This window comes from Pangasianodon hypophthalmus, chromosome 6 (genome assembly GCF_027358585.1).
Source record: "Pangasianodon hypophthalmus isolate fPanHyp1 chromosome 6, fPanHyp1.pri, whole genome shotgun sequence".
In the NCBI taxonomy this organism is placed as follows: Eukaryota; Metazoa; Chordata; class Actinopteri; order Siluriformes; family Pangasiidae; genus Pangasianodon; species Pangasianodon hypophthalmus.
This window is the reverse complement of record NC_069715.1, coordinates 16907259-16934485: the sequence shown is the minus strand read 5'-3', so window position 1 is coordinate 16934485 and position 27227 is coordinate 16907259. Positions and strand designations below refer to the sequence as shown.

Below are 27227 nucleotides of genomic sequence, written 5' to 3'. Positions count from 1 at the left end.
TTCCTTTGTGTAGGCTGGCATTTCCTTCAAATTTGGCTAAATTTGCTGTAGAAATAAGCACTTGGAAGAATTAATAATAAGACTACAGATAAAAAGCATATTTTTTGGAGTATGTTAGGCTGACAAATCAAAACAAGAGCCAAGCATAACCTCAAAATGCATTAAATAATAGAACATTTCTTATTTTATATTTTCTTTTTTTTCTTATTTCTCTGTGCTGTCACATATTTCTTTCTAAATTGGAGCAACTGTAACCCAATCACTAAAGTATTTCTGATTATGATTTTTGATAAATTCATATTCAATTCAAATAAATTAATCAATGTTTTGTTTTCTTGTTAATAAAAAGGTATAAAGACAGATATTTCCCTGACGCACTCAAGCCCCAGATACGTGGGCTGCTTTCTGATGTCCTGGCCACTGGACTGGAGCAGCAGGATGGTGAGGCCAGTTTGGCTGAAAGTGGGACTGAACCCCCAGAGAAAGTACCACGAACTGGCTCCTTGCATGCTATGTATGCTGAGTTGTTGGATGGAGATCGGGAACATGGTGGCAGTGACATCAGCAGCTCAGTATCATTGCAGTTGAACCTCTACCTATCAGAGCCAGTTATCCCACAAAGTGGACAGCCACTTGTTTTTTGGCAGAACAATAAAAGCAGCTTTCCAGCTCTCGCACAAGCAGCACGAACCTACCTCTGTGCCCCGTGCACAAGTGTTGATAGCGAGCGACTTTTTAGCACAGCAGGAAATATTATAGATGAGAAGTGGAACAAGCTGTCAGCCAAAAATGCGGAGATGCTTATATTTATAAAGAAAAATCTGCCATTGATGCTTAAGAAGTAAGCTTTGGGCGATATCAATCTACTAATTTGTACCCATCCTCTCTCTTTCTCTACCTCACTCTCCCTCTTTCTACCTCTCAAAAAGCCCACAAAATCTGACTGAGCTTCCCAGAAAAAAAAACAACTACTCCAGAATTTATCATTGATTCATGATGCAAAAGCCATTGTGATAATGCAGCTGTGGTTCTGTTAGTGTCAACTGAATTTCTTCTTGACATCCCAAGAGATGTGAGGGCTGACTGACTTGAAACAATATTTTGGCTATAGCCCTTTTTTTGTTGTAGTTTTTAGTCTAACGTTTAAACAGTCTAAAGCTAAAGACTCTGTACTGTCTTTAATTTAATTTTATTTATTTTTATATATTCTACAGGAAGGTTGTATTTGTCAAGCTCTAAGCTGTTCCCAATTACTAACCAAGCACAGGCTGCAATGTTTTGTTGATATGTTGCACATATTGCTTGCCAATAAATACACAGTTGTCAAATCATGATACTATCTCTTCTCTTAATTTTAATACTTAATACACATTGCTGTTAAATATAGTTTAATAAATAATGCTACATGATAAATAGAAGGCTCCTAATAGACCCTGTAATTGGTGATCGGTATAGGTATAGGACGATTCAGCTTCCAGTGATCGGGGATCGGCCCCAAAAATCCCGATCGGAGCACCCCTAGAATTATTCTTAATTCCATTAAGCTTTACTGCACTGATCACTGTAGATGCTTTCAAACACTTCAAATAAATAGATGTACAACATATAAAACATCAGCCATGTGGACATCCAATATGTAAAAAGATTACAAAAAAAAAATATTTTATATATATATATATATATATATATATATATATATATATATATATATATATATATATATATATATATATACACATATACACATTATATATATATATATATATTACCAAAAGTATTCGGTCACCTGCCTTGACTCACATATGAACTTAAGTGCCATCCCATTCCTAACCCATAGGGTTCAATATGATGTCAGTCCACATTTAGCAGCTATTACAGCTTCAACTCTTCTGGGAAGGCTGTCCACAAGGTTGAGGAGTGTGTTTATAGGAATTTTTGACCATTCTTCCAAAAGCGCATTGGTGAGGTCACACACTGATGTTGGTTGAGAAGGCCTGGCTCTCAGTCTCCGCTCTAATTCATCCCAAAGGTGTTCTGTCGGGTTCAGGTCAGGACTCTGTGCAGGCCAGTCAAGTTCATCCACACCAGACTCTGTCATCCATGTCTTTATGGACCTTGCTTTGTGCACTGGTGCACAGTCATGTTGGAAGAGGAAGGGGCCCGCTCCAAACTGTTCCCACAAGGTTGGGAGCATGGAATTGTCCAAAATGTTTTGGTATGCTGAAGCATTCAAAGTTCCTTTCACTGGAACTAAGGGGCCAAGCCCAACTCCTGAAAAACAACCCCACACCATAATTCCTCCTCCACCAAATTTCACACTCGGCACAATGCAGTCCGAAATGTACCGTTCTCCTGGCAACCTCCAAACCCAGACTCGTCCATCAGATTGCCAGATGGAAAAGCGTGATTAATCACTCCAGAGAATGCGTCTCCACTGCTCTAGAGTCCAGTGGCGGCGTGCTTTACACCACTGCATCCGACGCTTTGCATTGCACTTGGTGATGTGTGGCTTGGATGCAGCTGCTCGGCCATGGAAACCCATTCCATGAAGCTCTCTGCGTACTGTACTTGGGCTAATCTGAAGGTCACATGAAGTTTGGAGCTCTGTAGCAATTGACTGTGAAGAAAGTCGACGACCTCTTTGCAGTATGCGCTTCAGCATCCGCTGACCCCTCTCCGTCAGTTTACGTGGCCTACCACTTCGTGGCTGAGTTGCTGTTGTTCCCAAACTCTTCCATTTTGTTATGATAAAGCTGACAGTTGACTGTGGAATATTTAGGAGCGAGGAAATTTCACGACTGGATTTGTTGCACAGGTGGCATCCTATGACAGTTCCACGCTGGAATTCACTGAGCTCCTGAGAGCGGCCCATTCTTTCACAAATGTTTGTAAAAACAGTCTGCATGCCTAAGTGCTTGATTTTATACACCTGTGGCCAGGCCAAATGATTAGGACACCTGATTCTGATCATTTGGATGGGTGACCGAATACTTTTGGTAATATAGTGTATATATATATATGTATAAAGCAGGTAAAATAAGTATTGAACATGTCACCATTTCTCTTAGTAAATATATTTCTAAAGGTGCTATTGACATGAAATTTTCACCAGATGTTGGTAACAACCCACGCAATCCACACATGCAAAGAAATCAAATCATAGATGTCCATAAATTATGTGTAATAATGTGAAATGACACAGGGAAAAAGTCTTAAACACGCTTACTGAAATTTATTTAATACTTCGTACAAAAGCCTTTGTTGGTAATGACAGCTTCAAGACGCCTCCTGTATGGAGAAACTAGTTGCTCAGGTGTGATTTTGGCCCATTCTTCCGCACAAACAGTCTTCAAATCTTGAAGGTTCTGTAGGCCTCTTCTACCAACTCTGATCTTTAGTTCTTTCCATAGATTTTAATTGGATTCAAGTCAGGTGATTGGCTGGGCCATCCTAGCAGCTTTATTTTCTTTTTCTGAAACCAATTGAGAGTTTCTTTGGCTGTGAGTTTGAGATCATTGTCTTGCTGAACTGTCCACCTCATTTCATCTTCATCATTCTGGTAGATGGCAGCAGACTTTTATCAAGAATGTCTCGGTACATATTTCCATTCATCCTTCCTTCAATTATATGAAGTTTGCCAGTACCGTATGCTGAACAAACAGCCCCACACCATGATGTTCCCTACTCCAAACTTCACTGTTGGTATGGTGTTTTTGGGGTGATGTGCAGTGCCATTTGTCCTCCAAACATGGTGTGTATTACGGCATCCAAAGAGTTCAATTTTGGTCTCATCTGACCACACTATATTCTCCCAGTATTTCACAGGCTTGTCCAAATGTTGTGCAGCAAACTTTAAACGAGCTTCAACATGCTTTTTCTTCAGCAATGGAGTCTTGCGTGGTGAGCGTGCATACAGGTCATGGCGGTTGAGTGCATTACTTATTGTTTTCTTTGAAAAAATTGTACCTGCTAATTCCAGGTGTTTCTGAAGCTCTCCACAAGTGGTCCTTGGCTCTTGGACAACTCTTCTGATAATTCTTTTCACTCCTCTGCCAGAAATCTCGCAAGGAGCACCTGGTCGTGACCGGTTTATGGTGAAATGATGTTCTTTCCACTTCCGGATTATGGCCCCAACAGTGCTCACTGGAACATTCAGAAGTTTTGAAATCATTCTGTAATCAATGCCATCAGTATGTTTTGCAACAATAAGGGTGCAAAGGTCTTGAGAGAGCTCTTTGCTTTTACCCATCTTGAGATGTTTCTTGTGTGACACCTTGGTAATGAGACACCTTTTTATAGGCCATCAGTTGGGACTGAACCAGCTGATATTAATTTGCACTGACAAGGGGCAGGATTGCTTTCTAATTACTGATTGATTTCAGCTGGTGTCTTGGCTTTCCATGCCTTTTTGCACCTCCCTTTCTTCATGTGTTCAATACTTTTTCCCTGTGTCATTTCACATTATTACACATAACAATTTATGGACATCTATGGTTTGATTTCTTTGCATGTGTGGATTGCATGGGTTGTTATCAACATCTGGTGAAAATTTCATGTCAATAGCACCTTTAGAAATATTTTTACTGAGAAAAATGGTGGCGTGTTCAATACTTATTTTACCCACTGTACATACTACCAGTCAAAAGTTTTAAAACACCCCCATTTTTCCAGTTTTTATTGAAATTTAAGCAGTTCAAGTCCAGTGAATAAGTGAGTACAAAGGTAAAAGGTACACTGCCAGAGGTGAAAAAAAAAAAGCTTTAGGTTACCAAAAACTGAAAATTAATGTAGATTAAGAAGTAGTTATACAAAAAGGCCTTTTTCAGGGAAGAAGTAATGGGTTAAGAACTTAGAGCTGTTCTGCAGCAATAGAAGTAAATTAAACCTTGAAAGTTGATGCTAACAATTCCTACATGTGTCCCAACTTTTGTTGATTACTTACAAACCCTCTGTCTGTATAAAAGCAGTGTGGGAACAGATGGTGTTACTGCACCCTCTTAAGCAATAATTGGACAGTATTGTACGGCAGGAAGTAGTATATTCCTCTCATAATGGCAAGAAAAAGGCAATTAACAAAGGAAGCCAGACAGACCATAATAACTCTTAAAAGTATAGGTCTTTCTTTAAAGAAATTGCAAAAAAAAAAAGCCAAGGTGTCAGTGAGTACAGTTTCCTATACTATCAAAAAGCACTTGGAAACTGGAGGAAACAGGACAACATCTTCAAGCACAGCTTAACACTGGTCGAAGTAAGTAAGTCTCAGTTTCAACTGTGAAGAGAAGACTTTGAGCTGCAGGTTTGACAGGTCAAGTGGCAGTAGGAAAGCCATTGCTATGATGGCAAAATAAGAAAAAGAGGCTTGCCTGGGCCATAGAGCACTGCCAGTGGACTACTGAAGACTGGAAGAAGGTTTTATGGACCGATAAAAACAAATCATCACACAGGGTTTTTGTACGCCATTGAGTAGGCGAAAGGATGGTTCCTCAGTGTGCGACACCAGTCAAACATGGAGGAGGAAGAGCTATGGTGTGGGGCTCTTTTGCTGGATTCAGAGTCGGCGACTTGCAAAGAGTTAGTGGCACCATGAACCAAAACTACTACCCACAGCATTTTGCAGCGCCATGCAATACCCTCTGTTATATGCCTAGTTGGTCAGGGGTATATCCTACAGCAAGATAATGACCCAAAACATACCTGCAGGCTGTGTCAGAACTACCTTAGAAGAAAAGAACAAGACGGTAGGCTTCAAATCTTGGAATGGCCAGGATAGTGTCCAGACCTCATCGAGCTGGTTTGGGATGAACTTGACAGACAGGGTGAAAGCAAAGCAACCTACAAGTGCAACACATTTGTGGGAACTTCTGCAACAGTGTTGGGAAGAAGTTTCCGAACAATATTTGATTTTGATTTCCACTTTGATTCCCATGCCTTAACACTCCCTCCACCATGTTTGACACATGATGTGGTATACTTTGGATCATGAGCTGTTCCTTTCTTTCGGTGCAAGTTAATCTTGGTTTCATCAGTCCAAAGAATCTTATTTCAGAACATGGGAGGCTTTTTTAGATGTTTTCTGGCAAAGTCTAATCTGGCTTTCCTGTTCTTGAATGGTACCGGTGGTTTACACCTTGTTGTAAACCCTCTGTATTTACATTCATAAAGGCGTCTCTTGACTGTAGATTTCGACAATGATACGCCTACCTTCTCCAGAGTATTCTTGACTTCTGTTGATGTTGTGAAGGGGTTTTTCCTTCACCAAGGAAATGATTCTGCGATCATCCACTTTAGTTGTCTGTCTTTTGATGTTGTTGAGCTCACCAGTGCTTTCTTTCTTTTTAAGAATGCACCCAACTGTTGATTTGGCCACACCTAAGGTTTTTGCTATCTCTTTGCTATATATAGATTTATGTTGTTTTTTCAGCCTAATGATGGCCTCCTTCACTTGCATTGAGATCTCCTTGGATGTCATATTGGTAACTCCAGTCGAACAGCTGCCAAATGCCAACTCAATACCTGATATTGGCATCTGATATATATATATATATATATATATATATATATATATATATATATATATATATATATATACACACACACACACACACACACACACACAATGCATATTACACCATCTCTCAAACATGTGGAAGCAGTGTTATGGCATGAGCGTGAATGCCTGCCAGTGGAACTGGGTTACTGGTGTTTATTGATGATGTGACTGCTGATAGGAGTAGCAGGATGAATTAAGGATGAAACCTGGCCAAGAAGATAAGTTTGATACTCTGTGATGGCACAAGTCAAATAGACACAAACAAACATAAAAATACAGAAATACAGTTACAGGGGATTGGGGCCCGTTACACGATGCTTTATCCTGCCAGGCCATGTGTGACAGTTCAAAAAATTACAAAAGTATTTGACACTCCAGCAGCAGCTTTCAAGTACACTTACACAATCAATTAACCTAGCCAGCCAGAGGTCTCACCATCCATGTCCGATTCCATTTTTATTTTTATTTTTCAGGTCTTGTTGGTATTATAGTTCTACTGTTTGTATTGTAGCACAGTTGCTTTTTAATTTGAATCTAGTCAGCACCAGTGGAGTAATAAATAATTGGAAGTATAAAAGACTTTACAGGGGAAGAACGCCACTTTAAAAGAATGATGAAATGAATTTATAAGTTACTGATGATATGTTAATGGCTTCAAGTAAATTGAGATTCTGCACATGGAATGTAAAGGGGTTTACGTGGACCACTGAAAATCCATAAAGTTTTTACCTGATTAAGTAAAGAAAGCATAGATTTTGCCCTGTTACAGAAAACTCACTTAAATGACAGTGAACATTTAAATCACAGGCACAGCTGGGTTGGTCAAACTTACTTTTCATCTTTTACAACAAGTTGCAGACATGTAGTCATACTTGTTAATAACAATGTACCCTTTAGACTGCTAAACAGTGCAAAGGATAAACCGGGCAGCTATGTTGTAATTAAAGGGACACTTTATGGAGAGGGGATGTCTCTTTAAACAAATACTGTCCTCCCAATTTCTCCCCTGACTTTCTTACCAAAGTGTTCTCTGATTTTTCAGGTACAGCCTCTGGGACTACTGTCACAGGGGGTGACTTTAACTGTTTGATGAATCCCTTGCTTGATACACTATATTGCCAAAAGTTTTGGGACGTGTGCCTTTACATGCACATGAACTTTAATGATATCCCATTCTTAATCCGTAGGGTTTAATATGGAGTTGGCCCACCCTTTGCAGCTATAACAGCTTCAACTCTTCTGGGAAGGCTTTCCACAAGGTTTAGGAGTGTGTTTATGGGAATTTTTGACCATTCTTCTAGAAGCGCATTTGTGAGGTCAGGCACTGATGTTGGACGAGAAGGCCTGGCTCGCAGTCTCCGCTCTAATTCATCCCAAAGGTGTTCTATCGGGTTGAGGTCAGGACTCTGTGCAGGTCAGTCAAGTTCCTCCACACCAAACATGCTCATCCATGTCTTTATGGACCTTGCTTTGTGCATTGGTGCGCAGTCATTTTGGAACAGGAAGGGGCCATCCCCAAACTGTTCCCACAAAGTTGGGAGCATGAAATTGTCTTGTTATGCTGAAGCATTAAGAGTTCCTTTCACTGGAACTAAGGGGCCAAGCCCAACCCCTGAAAACCAATCCCACACCATAATCCCCACTCCACCAAACTTTACACTTGGCACAGTGCAGTCAGGCAAGTACCGTTCTCCTGGCAACCGCCAAACCCAGACTCGTCTGTCAGATTGCCAGACAGAGAAGCGTGATTTGTCACTCCAGAGAACACGTCTCCACTGCTCTAGAGTCCAGTGGCGGCGTGCTTTACACCACTGCATCCGACGCTTTGCATTGCACTTGGTGATGTAAGGCTTGGATGCATTCCATGAAGCTCTCTGCGTACTGTACTTGAGCTAATCTGAAGGCCACACGAAGTTTGGAGGTCTGTAGCTATTGACTCCGCAGAAAGTTGGTGACTTCTGCGCACTGTGCGCCTCAGCATGCGCTGACCCTGCTCTGTGATTTTACGTGGCCTACCACTTTGTGGCTGAGTTGCTGTTGTTCCCAATTGCTTCCACTTTGTTATAATACCACTAACAGTTGACCGTGGGATATTTAGCAGTGCGGAAATTTCACGAATGGATTTATTGCACAGGTGGCAACCCATCACGGTACCACGCTTGATTTCACTGAGCTCCTCAGAGTGACCCATTCTTTCACAAATGTTTGTAGAAGCAGTCTGCATGCCTAGGTGAAACAATTGAGATTTAATACACTATTGCCCAAAGTCACCAATTTCCTCTCGTATTTAAGAGAATTTAAGATATTCCTGTCAATTAATTCAAGTTCTTCAGAGACCCATCTCTGCTTTGGGAAATTTGTAAGGCCTTCCTTAGAGGACTCTCCATTTCAAGGTGCAAACAAATAGGGGGAAAAACAAAAATGTCTTGAACTGGAGCTTGAAATTGCTGCTAATGATTAAAGGCTAATACTTCATCCAGTTTAGAAAAACTATGCATTATACAAACTTCCCTGGACTCACATAGCAGTCTAACAAATATATTATTTTCAAAATAAAAGCTGTAAGAATATGGCAATAAGCCTAGCAAATATTTGCAATTTATTACTTCAGTTGTGGATCCTAATTTTAATTCACAATTTAAAGTCTTTTGATACCTGTTATAAATAGCACATTTAGAAAATTTTATTCCAAATTCTATTGCACTGAATATTCACCTCAAAATTGTAACATTATGGAATCTTTTTTTGATCAATTATCACTTCCAACTGCTTCTGAGGATCAGAGAAGGTTACTTAATGCCCCTACTTCGAGGAAGGAAGCCATAATTGCTCTCCATAGCTTGCAATTTGGAAAATCCCCTGGACCTGATGGTCTGGCACCCAAAGTTTATAAAGAATTTGAGCATTTATTTTTAGATCCCCTACTGGCAATATTTTATTACTCATTTGCAACGGGTATTCTGCCTCAATCACTTCAAAAGGCAAATATCACCCTCATTTAAAAAAAAGGAAATCATCCAGATAATTGTGGATCATATAGGCCTATCGCTCTGTTAAATACTGACTTGAAGTTACTTTCCAAAATATTAGCTCTGAGATTGGAAAAAATCTTGCCATCTATAATCAATGAAGACCAAACAGGGTTTATTAAAAGGCAGAAACTCCAGACACAACTTTAGATGGATTTTGAATATTATAGAGCTCTCCCAAAAACTCAGCAGTAACACTCTTAGCTTAGCTTTAGATGCAGAAAAAGCTTTTGACCGAGTTGAGTGGCCATATCTATTATATGCTTTAGAAAAATTTGGCCTCGCGAGAATTTTATTAAATGGGTTCACTTACTTTATACAGATCCGCTGGCTGCTGTTATACTGTACTATACTGTAACTAATGGATATAGGTCGAGCAACTTCCCACTGTCTAGAGGTATTAGGCAGGGCTGCCCGCTTTCCCCACTGCCCTTTGATATAGCAAAAGAGCCACTTGCCCAAGCAATAAAAGAGGACACAACATTGGTTTTGGTGGGAAATAAGCAACATAAAAATTCGCTCTACGCAGACAAAGTTCTGCTATTACTATCTGATCCATGCCTAATTTGGTAGGTCTTATTCAATCCTTCGGGCAGCTCTCAGAGTAAAAGAAATTCCTCTAAATCCATAGCCTTGCCTCTAGGAAGCCTAAGAGATAGTTTAACCAAAATGACCTCTTTCCCATTAAGATGGTCTGACAATGGTTTTGCATATTTAGGTATTAATATTACCCTTACATTTAATGAGCTGTTTAAAGCCAACTTTACCCCATTATTTGATAAAATCTATGATGATTTGAATAGGTGGATGGCCCTCCCTCTATCTTGGTTGGGGAAAATTGCTGTGATTAAAAGGAATATTTTACCACGATTATTGTATCCGCTTTGAATGATACCAATTTTACTATCAAACAAGGTCATAAAAGAGCTAAATGGGTGGCCGAGTTCACTTATTTGGAGCAAAAGAAAGCCCAGATTAAAATTTACCAAACTTCTGAGGGTGGCTTAGATGTCCCTAATGTTAGGTCATACCAGCTTGTATATCAACTTAAATTCATTGCTGAATGGTTTAAGGAGGATCCCAAATCTATCTGGTTTGATCTTAAAACATTCCAATCTTCCTGTTTCTTAGAACATTTGTTATTTATGTGCAACCTTAAAATGGTTTAGGCTTTTACGTAATATATACAATGGAACTAAAATTTACTATCCATAAATTAGAGGGAAGGGTCAACGTATCCTCCCTCTTGACCACAATTCACAATAATCCAGAATTTTTACCAGGTATCATGGATCATGGTTTTAAAAACTGGCATGCCCTCGGCATATGCAGATTACGTGATTGGTTGAGGAAGGGACTTTGATGCCATTTGAAGAATCAGTTACAAAATATCACCTGACCAGGCAAGATTTCTTTCGATTTCTTCAAGTTAGGGACTATATTTTTGAAAGTTTGACACTCCCCTCTAACATCTCGATAACAGAAGTAGAAAAAATGCTCTTGAATCAACCCCCACAAGAGCAAATCACTTTCTTCTACAAAGTCCTATGTTCTTACAGTATAGTTAGTACCCAGAATATTAGACTGGTATGGGAGAGAGAGCTTGGGCTGGACATTACAGAAGATGAAAGGGAAATGGTGTGGATTCATGCCAAGAAACTGTCAGTAGATTTTGCACAGGCTTCATATCACACCATATATTAGACAGAAAATTAACCCAATAAACTCCAGATATTGCCTTAAATCTAAGATAGAGGTGGGGGATTATATTCACTGTATACGGAACTGTCATATAATTAACGCTTATAGGATAAAAGTAATGCATTTTTTTTGGTAAAAATCTTTGGTCTACAACTTGAACTGGAGCCTCTGTCATTAATACTAGGCCTTCCCTGTAACTGGCTATCTAGTAAATATGCTACTAGATTGTTTGATATTTTGTCTTTTGCTGCCAGAAAAAAATATTGTACCATCATGGATCAGTGATGAGGCACCTTCTTTAAAATCTTGGCATAAAATTATAAGAGTAACTATCATTATAGAGTATTTGACATGAATGGCACAATCATTGGCAGATACTTTTTATCGTGCTGGGACACCATATCTTGTTGATAGTCTTTCTTGTAACATATTGTGGTTTGGTATGTCATAATATAATTTTTTTTTTTTTAATTATTTATTTACTTATTTTTCCAAATCATACTTCTCATGCCCTGTTATTATTAGTATTATTTTTAATATTTTATGTTTTAGCTATAGACCTATATATTTATAGGTATTTTTCTTCTCGTTAAAAAGAAAAGTTGGCCATTGTTCAATTGTTTGAATTCTCATTATTAACAAAATGTTACTGCAACATTGATTATCATATTACAATGGTACCTGTCAAGGGGAGAGATATATTAGGCAACAAATGAACAGTCAGTTCTCAAAGTTGATTTGTTGGAAGCAGGAAAAATGGGCAACCATAAGGATCTGAGCGACTTTGATCTGGGCCAAATTGTGAGAGCTAGACGACTGAGTCAGAGCATCTCCAAAATGGCAGGTCTTGTGGGGGGGGTTCCCGGGATGCAGTGGTTAGTACCTGCCAAAAGCGGTCCAAGGAAGGACAATCGGTGAACCAGCAACAGGTTCATGGGCTCCCAAGGCTCAGTGACGTGCATCGGGAGCAAAGGCTAGCCTGTCTGGTCAGCAGAAGAGCTACTGTAGCATAAATTGCAGAAAAGGTTAATGCTGGCTATGATAGAAAGGTGTCAGAACACACAGTGCATCGTAGCCGCAGACCAGTCAGAGTGCCCATGCTGATCCTTGTCCACCTTCGAAAGCACGTGAGCATCGGAACTGGACCACAGAGCATTGAACAATGTGACCGGACTGAAGAATCATGTTTTCTTTTACATCATGTGGATGGCCGGGTGCATATGCATCGTTACCTGGGGAAGAGATGGCACCAGAAAGCACTATGGGAAGAAGGCGAGCCGGTAGGGGCAGTGTGATGCTCTGAGTAATGTTCTGCTGGGAAATCTTGGGTCCTTGTATTCATGTGGATGTTATTTTGACATGTATCACAAATAGAGTATTTAAAAGTGCAATAAAGGGAAAGGAAATGTTTTAATATGTTTAAATACTAAATACATTATTTGAGTTGGTTTTCCATTTTTATTTAATATTTTTTTAAATAAGTGATTCATGGTTCATTGTTTTGGTTTTTATTGCATTTGTGTTTGGTTTTTATTCCAAAGGAGTGGCAGTGTCTGAAAAATATTTGCAAGCAGTTTGATGGGTATTATAACTTTAACCAGGTAAAATGTCACATGATGTCATCTCAGTGGTTACTGGTTTTCTCATAAGGCGTCTCCTTTTCCATATGCATTTTTTTTTTCTTCAGCCCTGTTTCTGGAAGCAGTACCATTACACACCTGCATTCTCTCCATGTTATCTGGATTTCAGCACACTCTCTGGGATGGCTTCTTGGTGGTTAAATTCATTCCAAGACGTGCCACTCATGCCTTTGCATATTTTGCAAACAACCATTGCACTGCGTCCACTGTTTAAAATCCAGCAGTTCCATATAACTGATGTTGATATTTTTAAGGACCAACTCCTCTGTTTTGTCAGCCCATGCTAGCGTGTGCTGCTGAACAAAATGAAGGGGAAACATAAGCTATGGAACCACCTACTCTTGGCTATTGTTGGTTTGTTCCCTCGTCCCAACCACTCAACAGTGGATGCCATATCTGCTACCATCCACCTTTCTCTGACCCATCTGGACAAAAAAGGACAACTATGTAAGGATGCTGCTCATAGATTTCATTTTAGCATTCAACACAATCATCCCACAACAACTGATAAAGCTGAGCCTGCTGGGTCTGACCACCTCTCTCTGCAACTGGATCCTGGACTTTCTGACTGGGAGACCCCAGTCTGCCAGGATCAGCAACTCCACCTCTAGCACCACCACACTGAACACCAGCGCACCCTAGGGCTACATGCTCAGTCCGCTGCTGTTCACCCTGCTGACTCATGACTGTGCTGCAAAGTTCAGTTCTAATCACATCAAGTTTGCTGATGAAACTACAGTCGTAGGCCTCATCAGCAACAATGACTCAGCGTACAATCTATATCTTAATGTTTGATAAGCCTAAAGAGATGATCTTCGACTTCAAGAGGACCCAAGTGGAACACTCACAATTGCACATCACCGGAACAACTGTGGAGAGAGTCAAAAGCTCCAAGTTTCTTGGTGTGCATATGACGGAGGACCTCTCCTGGACTCTCAACACCACCTGTCCAGCCAAGGCCCATTAGCGCCTCCACTTCCTGCAGAGGCTGGTGAGCCATACTCCCCCTCCTTCTACAGAGGGACGATAGAGAGCGTCCTGATCAGATGTCTCACCATGTGGTATGGGAACTGCGACTGCAAGACCTTATAGCGGATTGTTAGAACAGCTGAAAAGATCATCAGAGTCTCTCTACCCACAAAACAACAAACACGGTATCTGCAAAGCCACCAGTATTGTGGACGACCCCTCTCACGGACGCTTCACTCTCCTGCCATCCGGCAGAAGGTACAGGAGCAGCCGTGCCACCACCAGCAGACTCCGCAACAGTTCCTTCCCTGAGGCAGTCAGATTACTCAACACCTTGCTGCCTCCCAATGCTCACCTGGGCTAGTCAAACACCTAACCCAGTATGACTCAGTAACACTGCACACCGCACTTTACAAAGCTGCATCAGACACTTTTATGTTATGGAACTCGTTTTTGCTACTACACTTGTGCTGCTACATCACACAATAGTTTACGGTTTACACCCCACGTTCTGTGTATTTATTGTTCTGTGTATTTATCGTCCTGTGTACTTATTGGCCTGTTCTGTGTATTTATTGTCTTGCATTCGACTGACACTGTTGTGTATTTGCACTTTATGTAGTCTTGCGTACTGTTCTGTGCTGCACCATGGTCCTGAAGAAATGACATTTCGTTCCAATGTATACAAGCTATATAGAGGAATGACGATAACGATTTGCCTGACTTGACTTGCCATGTTTCAGAAACTGACAAAATGTGCTTAGTATCAAAATACACATGATCGCTCTGTAAAAACATAATGTGGATACATTTTAACTGTTCACAATCTAAGATTGTCATATCACCCACCCCTGGTTTACATTACATAGGGAACTAATACCCAAATGGTGAGGATATACATACTTAAAGCATACCTTCTGACCAATCAGATTTGAGAACTCAACTGCATTTTTTATGTTTGCATATTGTGTAACATATGTATGTTCGTATTTTTGTATTTTAAGTGGACCCAAGCTCACATCAGCACAGGTCATGCAGTAAATTTTCTATGATTTCGTAAAATCGTAAATTTTCTAAGATTTCCCCTTCTCTTATTTCTTCAATGGCTATTAAAAGCTCACCTTCTTTCTTGTTATGTTTATTCTTCTTGCCAGTGGACTCCTTGCTTTTGTCTCCACTTTTTGTCTCAATCATGGATTTCACAGTTTTCTGAGATTTCTGGGACTCACTGTAAGTCCGCATGGCCTTTTGGGGTTTAGCTATGCTTTCAGCTTCCACCACACTACAAACACACACACACACACACACACGTTAATTTAGAATAATTAAAGGGGAAAAACACCTTGCACTATTTGCATATCAGTATTGATCATTAATACATGATGTTCAGTGGTGTCAAGTATTTATTTATAAGTATTTATAAACTATTTTACTTTAGACTTATTTTGTTAACACATCTGTCTATTTGCACTGGTTTTCTACCTTATCCACAATGCCATCCGACTACCCACTGGTGTCAGTGCCAGTAGGATTTATGCTGCATTTGACTAAAGCACATAACTCTGAATTTCCAACCTCTGACTAGGAAAAAAGCAAAGAAATGCTCCATCAACTTGAAAGTCCTACTCAAATTCCAGGTGGTTTCCTCAACCCTCAGTTCAGCATATGACATCTTGTCAGCATGGCCGCTCACACCGTCAACAGTAAATAAAAATTTTTTAAAAATTTTAATAAAAACTCACTCATTACTTTAAATGAGTTTATCATTATATTTGCTTTAGATCAATAAATACAGACAGATTATAACACTGACCATACAATTAGCTGTTTTGAGAAAGTAAATAAATCATAAACTCGTGATCACTACTGTTAGCTGGGGGAAGAAGAAAAGAAGAAAGAAAAGGAAAAAAACAAAAGCACTTTCATGGAAACGACAATGTTTTTACAGCAGTTTTTAGTTCAAACACGCCAAGCTCAAAATTATGTAATACCGAGTCAGTCAAATGCAGCATTAGCTTTCGCTTCATCTCTATCTAAAGAGAGTGACGCAGCAGTGCCTTGATCCTGGAGTCTGTCCAGCTCTCTCACACTGTCATCTGTACACTCTTCTCAAACAGATAAGAACCAAGCTGTATTGAGCTGCTACTAATGTTCTTATGTTTGAAATCGTTTTTCCCCTCCTATTAAACACAATTGTAAGACTGTTGTTGTTTCTGCAATGTTAGCAATGTCCCCTGTTACATTAGCTTCAACCAAGAAACTTGCACAAAGCTATCACGAATATTTAAAAATATATATTTAATGTAATACAAAACATTCAGGAAGGACTTTTCCTTTAAAAGTTAGAAAAACAGTAGAATTACTTATGCTTTTAGTTAATCATTATTATACACTCAGCATCCTCTTTAATAGGAACACCTGTACACCTTCTCATTTACACAGTTATCCAAGCTGCCAATAATGTGGCAGCAACACAATGCACAAAAGCATTGAGATACATGAGCTTCAGTTAATGTTCACATCAAACATCAGAATGGGGAAAATGTGTGATCTCTGTGACTTTAACCGTGGCATGATTGTTGGTGCCAGATGGGCTGGTTTGAGTATTTCAGTATTTCACACACACACACACACACACACACACACACACACAAAACAGTCTCTAGAGTATGCACAGAATGGTGCAAAAACAAGAAACACTGAGTGAGAGACAATTCTGTGGGTGGAAACACTTTGTTGATTAGAGAGGTCAGAGAAAAATGGCCAGAGTGGTGCGAGCTGCCAGGAAAGTTATAGTAACTCAAATAATCACTCTTTACAACCATGTTGAGTAGAAAAGCATCTCAGCATGCACAAAACATCAAAACTTGAAGTGGATGGGCTACAAAAGCAGAAGACCACATCAGGTTCCACTCCTGTCAGAAAAGAACAGGAAACTGAGGATATCATGGGCATAGGCTCACCCAAACTAGGCCGTTGAAGATCTTGTTTTTGGGAAGCTGATGTCTTCAAGTGTCCAGTTTCGGTGAGTCTGTGCCCATGATGGCCTCAGATTCTTGTTCTTGGTTCTGTTCTGCTGACAGGAGTGGAACCTGATATGGTCTTCTGCTGCTGTAGCCCATTCACCTCAAGGTTTGATGTGTTGTGCATACTGAGATGCTTTTCTACTCACAAAGAGAGCTTATTTAAGTTACTATAGACTTACTGTCAAATCAGACCAGTCTTGTCATTCTCCTCTGAACTCTCTCTCAAACAAGATGCCTACAGACCCTCCGCACACAGGATGTTTCTTGTTTATTGCACCATTCTGTGTAAACTCTAGAGGCTGCTGTGTGTGTGTAAATCCCAGGAGATCAGCAGCATCTGAAATACTCAAACCAGCCCATCTGGCACCAACAATCATGCCATGGTTAAAGTCACAGAGATAACTCTTTTAACCCAGTCTGATGTTTGCTGTGAACATTAACTGAAGCTCTTGACCTGTACCTGCATGGTTTTATGTATTGTGCTGCTGCCACATGATTGGCTGATTTGATAACTGCATAAATAAACAGGTGTTCCTATTAAAGTGGATGGTGAATGTATTTACTTACAGTGCATTCAGAAAGTATTCAGACCCTTCATTTTTTTTCACATTTTATGTTGCAGCCTTATGCTAAAATGCCTTAATTTTTTTTCGCCCATATCATTCTACACAGCATACCCCATAACGACAAAGCAAAAACCAGATTTGTGATTTATGTCTTGCACTGAAGAGAGGCTTCCGTCTGGCCACCATCCCAGATTGGTGGAGTGTTGCAGTGATGGGAGAAACTTGCAGAAGGTTAACATCTCCAAGCATGATCTCTGGAGCTCAAACAGAGTGACCATCTGGATCTTGGTCACCTCTCTTACCAACATCCTTCTCCCTGTTTGGCTAGGCAGGCAGCTCTAGGAAGAGTCCTGGTTCCAAACTACTTCTATTTAAGAATTATGGAGGCCACTCTGCTCTTGGGAACCTTCAATGCACCAGAATTTTTCTGTAGCCTTCCCCAGATCTGTGCCACAACACAATCCTGTCTCTGAGTTCTGCAGGCAGTTCCTTTGACCTCATGCCTTGGTTTTTGCTCTGATACACACTTTCAGCTGTTAGAGCTTATATAGACAGGTTTGTGCCTTTCCAAATCATGTCCAATCAATTGAATCTGCCACAGGTAGACTACAATCAAAGTGCAGAAACATCTCAAAGATGATCCTGAGAAATGGGATGCACCTGAGCTAAATTTCGACTGTTACAGCAAAGGGTCTGAATACTTACGTCAATGTGATATTTCAGTTTTTTCTTTTTAATAAATTTGCAGAGTTATCACAAATCTGGGTTTGCTTTGTCATTATACTGGCATGGAGTGTAGATTGATGTGGAAAAAATTATAATTTAAAGCATTTTAGCATAGGGCTACAACAAAAAAAAATGTGACAAAAATGAAGGGGTCTGAATACCTTCTGAATGCACTGTATATTATTTATAGTACACATTATATTTATCTTTTTTGGGGGGGAAATACATTATAATTACATTACTCAAAATAACCCATATACCACAACATACCCAGAAGATAATTTATGAACAAAGGAAAAACAGTCTGTGCACTTTCTAACCGTCAAATGACAGCTCACCGCAGAAGCCTTTGAAAGTCATCATCAAACTCAAAACAACGGATCAAGAACTTCAGGGCATCCCGCTGCTCCAGCTCATTTTTATAACGATCTCTGAAGTGAAGCTGGACATCATCTATTAATTTGTCCACATACGTTAGTGTCAGAATTTTCTGAAACCCCACCTAAAACAGAGGAATAATAACAAAAGACATGATTGGGAAGTACCAGGAGCAGATAAAATCATAAACAGACTGACCATAGCCTTAAAATAATTGCTGGACTCTAAAAACACTTATTTTCAGGTAATAAATGACTTACCACAAACACAAGCTCAAATTCATTGTCCAGCTTGTACTTAAGATTCAAGGCATTATGGGAATAGGGACTGTTCCCAGCACGCTCCTGAAAACATGAAAGCATTTGGCTTTAGCAAACCACCAGATATTTAAGTATTCAGTAAAAGTGTTGAATTTTAAACATTTATTATAGCCTTAGAGAGACTGACACAAAGTCAATCACCTGCATCAAAAAGCTACCGTTAAAAATTAAGCATAAATTTTTGTTTAGTATTTTATTGTTTTCACAAAAAGAAAGGTATGCATTAACTACTTCCTTGACTGCTAAACAGGCAAATATACTAATGACAAACTATAATTAAAAAAATTACACAACATCTTTAAAATATTAGTGCATCATTAGTGCATTTAATGCTAAAAATAATATTTGTTCACACGTTTCTTTAAGCCCAAGTACTCTGTGTATGTCATTGCACGCCAAACAGTCTACACTCTACATTACACTTGAACAGATTTTTGACCCATCTCACTGCCTTATAATGGGTGTCAAGGAAGAAGGGTCAGTTGTCAAAGTGTGCATGATTAAATCCATGCTTCCAAACATCCTTTCATATATCAACTGAGGAATTTTATGGACATACTGTCAAAGTCATTGACTACTTGCATGGTTTTTGATTTCCATATAAATTTACAAATATTTATAAATGTTCACATACATATGAAAAAAAATAAAATACCATGATTCTCAAAAGCATTTCTGTTACACGATATATCACAATATATATGTTTGCTCACAAATTGCCAGCAATGGTGTTGCATTCTTTTTAAACTGTTTGATGATACTTTATTTAACCTTTAAAAAATTATTTTTTTGTATTAAAAAAATATTTTTAAAGTCTTTTTTTATTATAAAAGTTACCACGATATCTCAGAAAAGTGTTTTGTGACATAAGTTATCACGGCCAGTAAGAGCACTGTAAAGCTCTTTAAAAGTTACTTTAACTGCACTTTTACAGTTATAGGCCTGAGTGACGAGTGGTGTTTTACTATAGTGAACTTCAAACATTCACGCAACATTTTGGACTGAAACTGCAGTACAGAAACAGCAGCAGACAATAGCGAGTAGTGGCAGCAAACAAGCTAGCTTCATGAGTTATAACTCTAATGTTGATGATTACCTTCTCAAAACAGCAATTAGTATTGTCAGTGTTATAGTTTTCACCGAGTTCTGTGTCTGTATACCGCAGCATTTATTCTGCGTTCGAGGAGAAGTTGCAACTTGTAGCTCCCTGACTACAGCCGTTAAAAGCCTGCAAAAACGCACACTCAACTTGCAATTTAACTCATCAACTTGAAGCAGTCTTCTCAACCAGCTCCTTCGCCGTTCACGGAGTGAAGTCAAATCAACATGGCCACGCATTACAAACTTGAAAATTACCACTTGCAAGGCACCACGAACGCAGCAATACTTTCACGTAGGAGCAGGACGTGCATCATTTCTGCTTTTGCGGCGTGTCAAAGAAGAGGTTAATGCTTAATGTTTAGTTCACTGTATCTTGCTAACGACATGTTTTATATGCGATCAGTCGTAATTATCGTCTGCTTTAATACAAAGGTTCGTTAATTTTGTGACTTGGGCGATACCCACAAAATTAAGTTTACTCCACTACTAGACATGACAAACAGAAACCCATCAACTTATTAAAGAAAGACTTGTGGTTAATTTCTCCAATTACTTCAATACTTGCTACGGGAAGCATGGAATCTCAACGCAAAGGTACTGCGCATTAAATAAATATTTCTCTGCTTTCAGAATCTTACATGCCAGCTGTGTGTGGAAATTTACCTGAAGAATTACGGAGCGGATGAGAGCGTTTACAGGGCCGGTAAAAGATTCAGTTACCCCAGCCCCCTGAAAACACCACAACACTATACCCCCTTTACTGAAGATGGCGAAGAAGTCCAACATCTTACCAAAGCAGACTTAATTTAACACTATGAAGAACGGAACAAACACTAAAAAAATGGCAAAATAAGAAAAAAAATGTATATAATATATGGGACCTAAACGTCGTATGGTCTGCGTCTTAGTGAATTCCTAACCACTACTAGTCACAGCTCCGCGTTAGCCACGTCAGTAGCAAAACCAGGAAATGACGTTTCCTTCCTCTGATATGAATGAGCACTTTTTGTCAAAATAAACGTCGTTTCTCAAACGATTACACGCACTTTTAAGCCCTGACACTGAAAAAAATATATATACCAGATATTTAAAGAAATAAAAAAAAGCTATATAAATTTTTAAATATGCATAACGTTATTCATACACCATCCAACGACTTGACCATGACTACTGACAACCATTTTTTTAAACGAAACATTGTTTGAAAAAGTGTTGAAAAGACAGCTGTCAAGGCGGACTGTATTGTCACTCAGCGTGCTGCCAAAAGCTACAAACATGAGTCATAGCACATAGCTCCTATTACGTTTAATATGTGACACAACACGTGACACCACGTTTGGAGCAAAAATCGTGGCTCGAATAGCTGACGCATATTAAAACAGCCTCTAAACAGTTACATCCTTTTCAACTAGAACATGTATACAGTCATATCCCTTTCAAGTAGAACATGGAATAGTCCTCATAGCTATTAACAGCCACACATAAATAATAGTCCTAATCATTACCCATTGAAGTTACAAACTCCTGCAAAAGCATTCCATTTCGTTTGATGCAATCCTCATAGAGGGAACTTAGCAGCGGCACATGACTCCCACATACACTATGCATCATATTCAAGGATGAGCAAGAAATTAATATAAGAAATTAGTGCTCTTGCAGTAGACAGTGTATTGTAGATTAAATTCAACTGCTATGCAATGTATTAAAATAGCGCCGTTTATTGAACATTAATATAAGTGCTAGCATATTCTGGATTTTTATATTATACCTTTTGGTGTATTTCTTTTGGCTAGGGTTTGTACTACATGATTAGATTAGATAGATAGATAGATAGATAGATAGATCGCTTATTATTCATCTCAGGGAAATTTACCTATTACGGCGGCACAGAGACCTAGAAGTATATTAAAATAATTTAACATTATAAATGAAACAAAATAAAAATTATATTGAAAAGAATATAGTGTAAGAGTGTAATGTGGTAGTGCATTGTAGATATAAGCAGCAGATTTGAGTGGAATTATAGTGGCAGTGCAGTGCAAACACTGTCAGGAGAGTAAACACTGTTAAACAGTGACTATCTTGACATTCTGCCATCTTCTGAAAGATGCAAAAAAAAAACTGCATTCTTTTACCTTTTTGAAGTACATGTTTGAATGTGAAGGAAGCATATGCACATAACAAAAAATAAATAGTTAGTTATCAGTTAGTGAGCCTGCACCAGTTTATTTGTGTGTGGTTAACCATTTCCTATAATGATTAACAAATTTCAGCTTTCATTTCCTGCTATTTACCTCTAGATGTGTTAAACAACTTAGAACATGGGACCTTTTGTTTGAACACAGCCAACATGAAGACCTGAGAGCTGTCTATTGGAGAAAAGCAAGCCATTTTGAAGCTGAGAAAAAAGGGAAAAATCCATCAGAGCCATTGCACCAGCATTGGGCATAGCCAATACAACAATTTGGCATGTCCTGAAAAAGAGAGAAATGACTGCTGTACTAACAACCAGACATCGAATAGGTCAGCCAAGGAAACAACAGCAGATGATGACAGAAACATTGTGAGAGCTGTGAAGAAAAACCCAAAAATAACAGTCAGTGACATAACCAACAATCTCCACAGGGCAGGGTTGAAAGTATCATAATCCACCTTTCGAAAAAGACTTTGAGAGCAGAAATATAGAGGCCATAACACAAGATGCATTCTGATCTATCACCTGCTGTACAGTCCTCATTATCACCACTACTTTGAGCCATTATTCTTCAAACTGTACTTTATCAACTTTAAGCTTGTTTCTTGAAGTTTTGTGTTTAATCAATTAAAAAACTTAATAATTGACAAAACCAGGACAACTTAGACTTTAAGCTTGTTTCTTGAAGTTTTGTGTTTAATCAATTAAAGAAACAAAACCAGGACAATATGCTACACAAGTTTTAAAGTTGTAACAAATTTTGAAGAGACTGGCTATCACACACATTCTGACTGTTTAGTTTCTGTACATTTTTAATTTGAATGGAAAAATTGGGGACCATGCACTAACGATTAAGGATCACACATATACACAATGTGTTATCCTCCATCAACCCTGTAAATCAATGGAAAGAGACAACCATAGGGCCATTGCTGACCAGATATTCACAATACTTAAATAATGGCAGGGATACTGACACCATAGCATCATGGTAGCGTTTTTATATATATTAGGGGTGCAGCATCACTAGGGTTTTTATACACTTTAGCGTCATCACAGGACTGAAAAAATACGCAAAACCAGTAATATAAAGTCAAATGACGTCAGAAGTTAAATCTGATAAAAGGCTGAAGGAAGATTGACATGCATTGTGAATGGAGAAGATGGGCTAAACACACATCTTCAGTGAATACTTGCCTAATAGATGGCACTAGTCTAAAACTGTATTTGTCATAGAAACTCAGCCCTGTGCCTAAAACAGGATACAGCTTTATCTGTGCCAAATCAAATATACGTGGACCAATGATCCACTGTGGCGATATGCAAGAGTAAATATCACAACTACTGAAAGATACTAATAAATGAATATGCACTGCTAATGAATAATAAATTAATGACTAAACAAAAGATGCTAAATTGACACATAGAAAACAATATATGAGGTGGTGAATGTAGCAATGGAAGAGAATTATAGGGCAGCAAACATCTTATGGGGAAACCATGTAAAGGCTCTGGCAAATGACGATAGATAAATGCTTATTTATCATTAAACAAATAATATAACTATTATTTGTTATGAACTGACCCCAGATAAATGCTATCTAAGCAAATTAGACAAACATATATTGCAATTATAAACTAATGCCATTGTCTCTGGAAAGAGGTTTGGTAAGCTTATATTTATGTTCTACACAGTCGGGTGCTCAGAGCAGAGACATCCTCCACTGGTTGTGCAGATTGCGTGCAGTGGGAAAGGCACAGAGTCACGTTCCAATAGTTGTTGCCATGCTGTGCTGGAGAATGATGAACTGCTATCACACCAGGGAGGTACTTAGAGCCTGGACCATGCGGTTGGTTATCAGATGAAGTCCTCACAAGGTCCTCTGCAGACTGGCTGCATCACTGAGGAGCCATGTGGGTCAGGCAACATTTGCTGAAGCAGAGATCCTTACAGTCTGGAACAAGCAGCTGAAAGAACCTTAAAGGGACGGTTTTGATTGCAAAAGCCTAACCTTAATCGCACTGTTGCCTCTCTCCTTGTCAGGTCAGAGATTCAGGACAGTTGTTGCTGTTAATGTCTTCTACCTCAGGGCCGAAGACTCAGAATGTGGTGTTTCTGTTAATGTCTCTTTCCTCGTCAGGTTAGAAACTCAGAACTAGGAGGTGCCGATTGGGAAGGTACCTTTATCTCTTTCTGACAAGGAGGATATTGTAATCTGGCGCCTTTCCATTCTAGCAGTATGATTGGCTATTGATGCCAGAAGTGGCCACAGTGTAGCCCACCCTAGTGTGGAACTCAATTGCATAGTGTAAAGTACACAGTTGGAGAAGTGTCTTTAAAGTTTGACTATGCATTACTTCTTTCCAAGCCTCTTTCTAAATATTATAGGCCTTGTGCTGAGCACATAGAGTCCAAACATAATAAGAAATGGTTGAACTCTCACCCATGCATTCGTTTATGTGTTAATAGGTCAGCTCATATAAACTGTTGTGTCAACAATCATATTCCATTAACATAAATTGTTCTTTCCATGAATGTGAAGTGGATGTGTCACAGTTTATGTCAATTTTAAGGATTCCAAACATATGTATGAATGGATTTGGATGGGTCTTTGTGGCCTTTCTTTGTTTCAGCCACTACTGCTTCTTCCAGAGGTCCTAAGGAATTTTTATGGCAGTGCTGGCCATAGTTGATAGTTTGGTAGTAGGGTCAACCTGTGGTCCAATGAGGAGTCCTTGATGGGGGTCTCCTTCCTTGCCCTGTAAGAGGTGTCTAGTAGTTGTCTTAGCAGCTTATCTGGCATTTGCTTATGTTCGTTCACTAAGATGCAATCACAATGTGGCAAACCTTTCTCCACCCTGGCAGTTAGAGAGGGGCCCTGTTATAAACTGGGTCCTGGAATGCCATCTTAACTGCTGTTCACTACAACAGGATGCCAATACTTGTAGAGTTGGTTAGATAGATAGATAGATAGATAGATAGATAGATAGATAGATAAATAGATAGAAGTTAGTAGTAAATAGATAGATGGAGAGAGTTTTAATGTTTGAAAGACAAGGAGTGAGAGAGTGATAAAAGTAGACTGATAGAGAAATGCATGGAGAGAGTGTGATGAAGTGAGCTTCTCTGTTACAGGTCCACTGACAGAGTGAGAGGGAGAGAAGAGGAGCATCAGGCCATGTGCACACGGGTGTGTGTGAGTTTTGACAGTGGGAGTTTGAAATCTTGAACATTCCGAGTCAGACTCTGAACATTCCGTCAGTGTGAGAGTATGGGAGTTTTGGGGATATTTGATCGTCTGCTACGGGAAAACCTTAAGTCTGATCAGTTAGAAAAAATACAGCATGATCAGGCTGAACAGCATGAAGGACTGTGCCGAGTTTGGTGGAAGTAGCTTGAAAGCTTCAGAAGCTATAACAGTCAGAATTCTTTAATGGAAGTCACTGGGCCATTTTGGCCATTTTGAGCTTCCATAAAAAGAAAAACAGTAATTCCAATCAGTTAGAAAAGATATAGCAGATATAGGCCTAGATATAGGTCTGTACTGAGTTTGGTGGATGTTTGGTGGGAGGAGGGGTGTGTAGAAATTTTGGGTCTCAGCGTAATAATAATAACTACATAGGTACAGATTGAGGACAAACTTAGATGTTGGCTTGATAAAGATGGTCTGAAAGTTCAAAATGGTTATCAGTTTTAAATGGTAATGTGCAGATAGATAGATAGGGTGTCAAAACTTGTAGAGTTGGATAGATAGAAAGATAGATAGGGGGCCAATACTTGTAGAGTTGATTAGATAGAAAGGGTGCCAGTACAGAGTTTTTGTGATTTTGCCTTTATACACTACCACTGTGGATTTGAAATAAAACAATCAAGATGTGATCGAAGTGTAGACTTTCAGCTTTATTTTAAGAGGTTCCACAAAAATATGGCATTTACCATCTAGGAATTACAGCCATTTTAAGCAAAGTACTTCCATTTTCAGGGGCTCAAAGGTATTTGGACAATTGACTGACAAGAAGTTAATTGACCAGGTGTGGTCCATTCCCTCGTTACTTCAAGACAAATGAAGCAGATAAAAGGTCTGGAGTTGATATCAGGTATTGAGTTAGCATTTGGCAGCTGTTCGACTGGAGCTACCAATATGACGTCCAAGGAGATCTCAATGCAAGTGAAGGAGGCCATCAATTGGGTGGAAAAACAACATAAATCTATAAGAGAGATAGCAAAAACCTTAGGTGTGGCCAAATCAACAGTTGGGTACATTCTTAAAAAGAAAGAAAGCACTGGTAAGCTTAACAACATCGAAAGGCCTGAAAGACCACGAAAGACAATTAAAGTGGATGATCGCAGAATCCTTTCCTTGATGAAGAAAAACCCCTTCACACCATCAACAGAAGTCAAGAATACTCTGGAGAAGGTAGGCGTATCATTGTCAAAATCTACAATCAAAAGACGACTTCATGAATGTAAATACAGAGGGTTTACAACAAGGTACAAACCAATGGTAACATTCAAGAACAAGAAAGCCAGATTAGACTTTGCCAGAAAACATCTAAAAAAGCCTCCCATGTAACCAAGATTAACTTGCATCAGAATGATGGGAAGAGAAAAGTATGGCAAAAGAAAGGAACAGCTCATGATCCAAAGTATACCACATCATGTGTCAAACATGGTCATTATCCAGCAGCACTGTGAAGCGACATCCCATCATTTTTGTAGCATTTGGCTGAATGTGAGCAGAGAGTATAGCCCTATATACCTCAGAAAACTCTGGAGAAGGTAGGCGTATCATTGTCAAAATCTACAATCAAGAGACACCTTCATGAATGTAAATACAGAGGGTTTACAACAAGGTGCAAACCACTGGTAACATTCAAGAACAGGAAAGCCAGATTAGACTTTGCCAGAAAACATCTAAAAAAGCCTCCCATGTTCTGGAATAAGATTCTTTGGACTGATGAAACCAAGATTAACTTGTACCAGAATGATGGGAAGAGAAAAGTATGGTGAAAGAAAGGAACAGCTC

General features: G+C 39.2%; 1 protein-coding gene across 8 annotated transcripts in view; it reads right to left on the bottom strand.

Annotated features, from left to right (window-relative positions):
* Positions 1–20975, bottom strand: part of srpra (SRP receptor subunit alpha) — an 89810-nt gene extending 68835 nt beyond the window's left edge. Inside the window, exons 1-5 of one of the 8 annotated variants that reach the window (XM_053234787.1) lie at positions 20670–20975; positions 18846–18929; positions 18546–18709; positions 15011–15171; positions 3967–4143 (exon numbers count right to left, since the gene is read on the bottom strand). In XM_053234787.1, coding sequence (XP_053090762.1) covers positions 3967–4143; positions 15011–15171; positions 18546–18709; positions 18846–18929; positions 20670–20792 — 709 coding nt within the window. In that variant the 5' untranslated portion in view covers positions 20793–20975. Of the gene's footprint in view, positions 1–3966; positions 4144–15010; positions 15172–18527; positions 18710–18845; positions 18930–20001; positions 20350–20669 lie in introns of those variants that run through there. The other 7 variants (XM_053234785.1, XM_053234786.1, XM_034305391.2 and 4 more) reach the window with 7 other exon arrangements.
* Positions 20976–27227: the final 6252 nt, after the last annotated feature.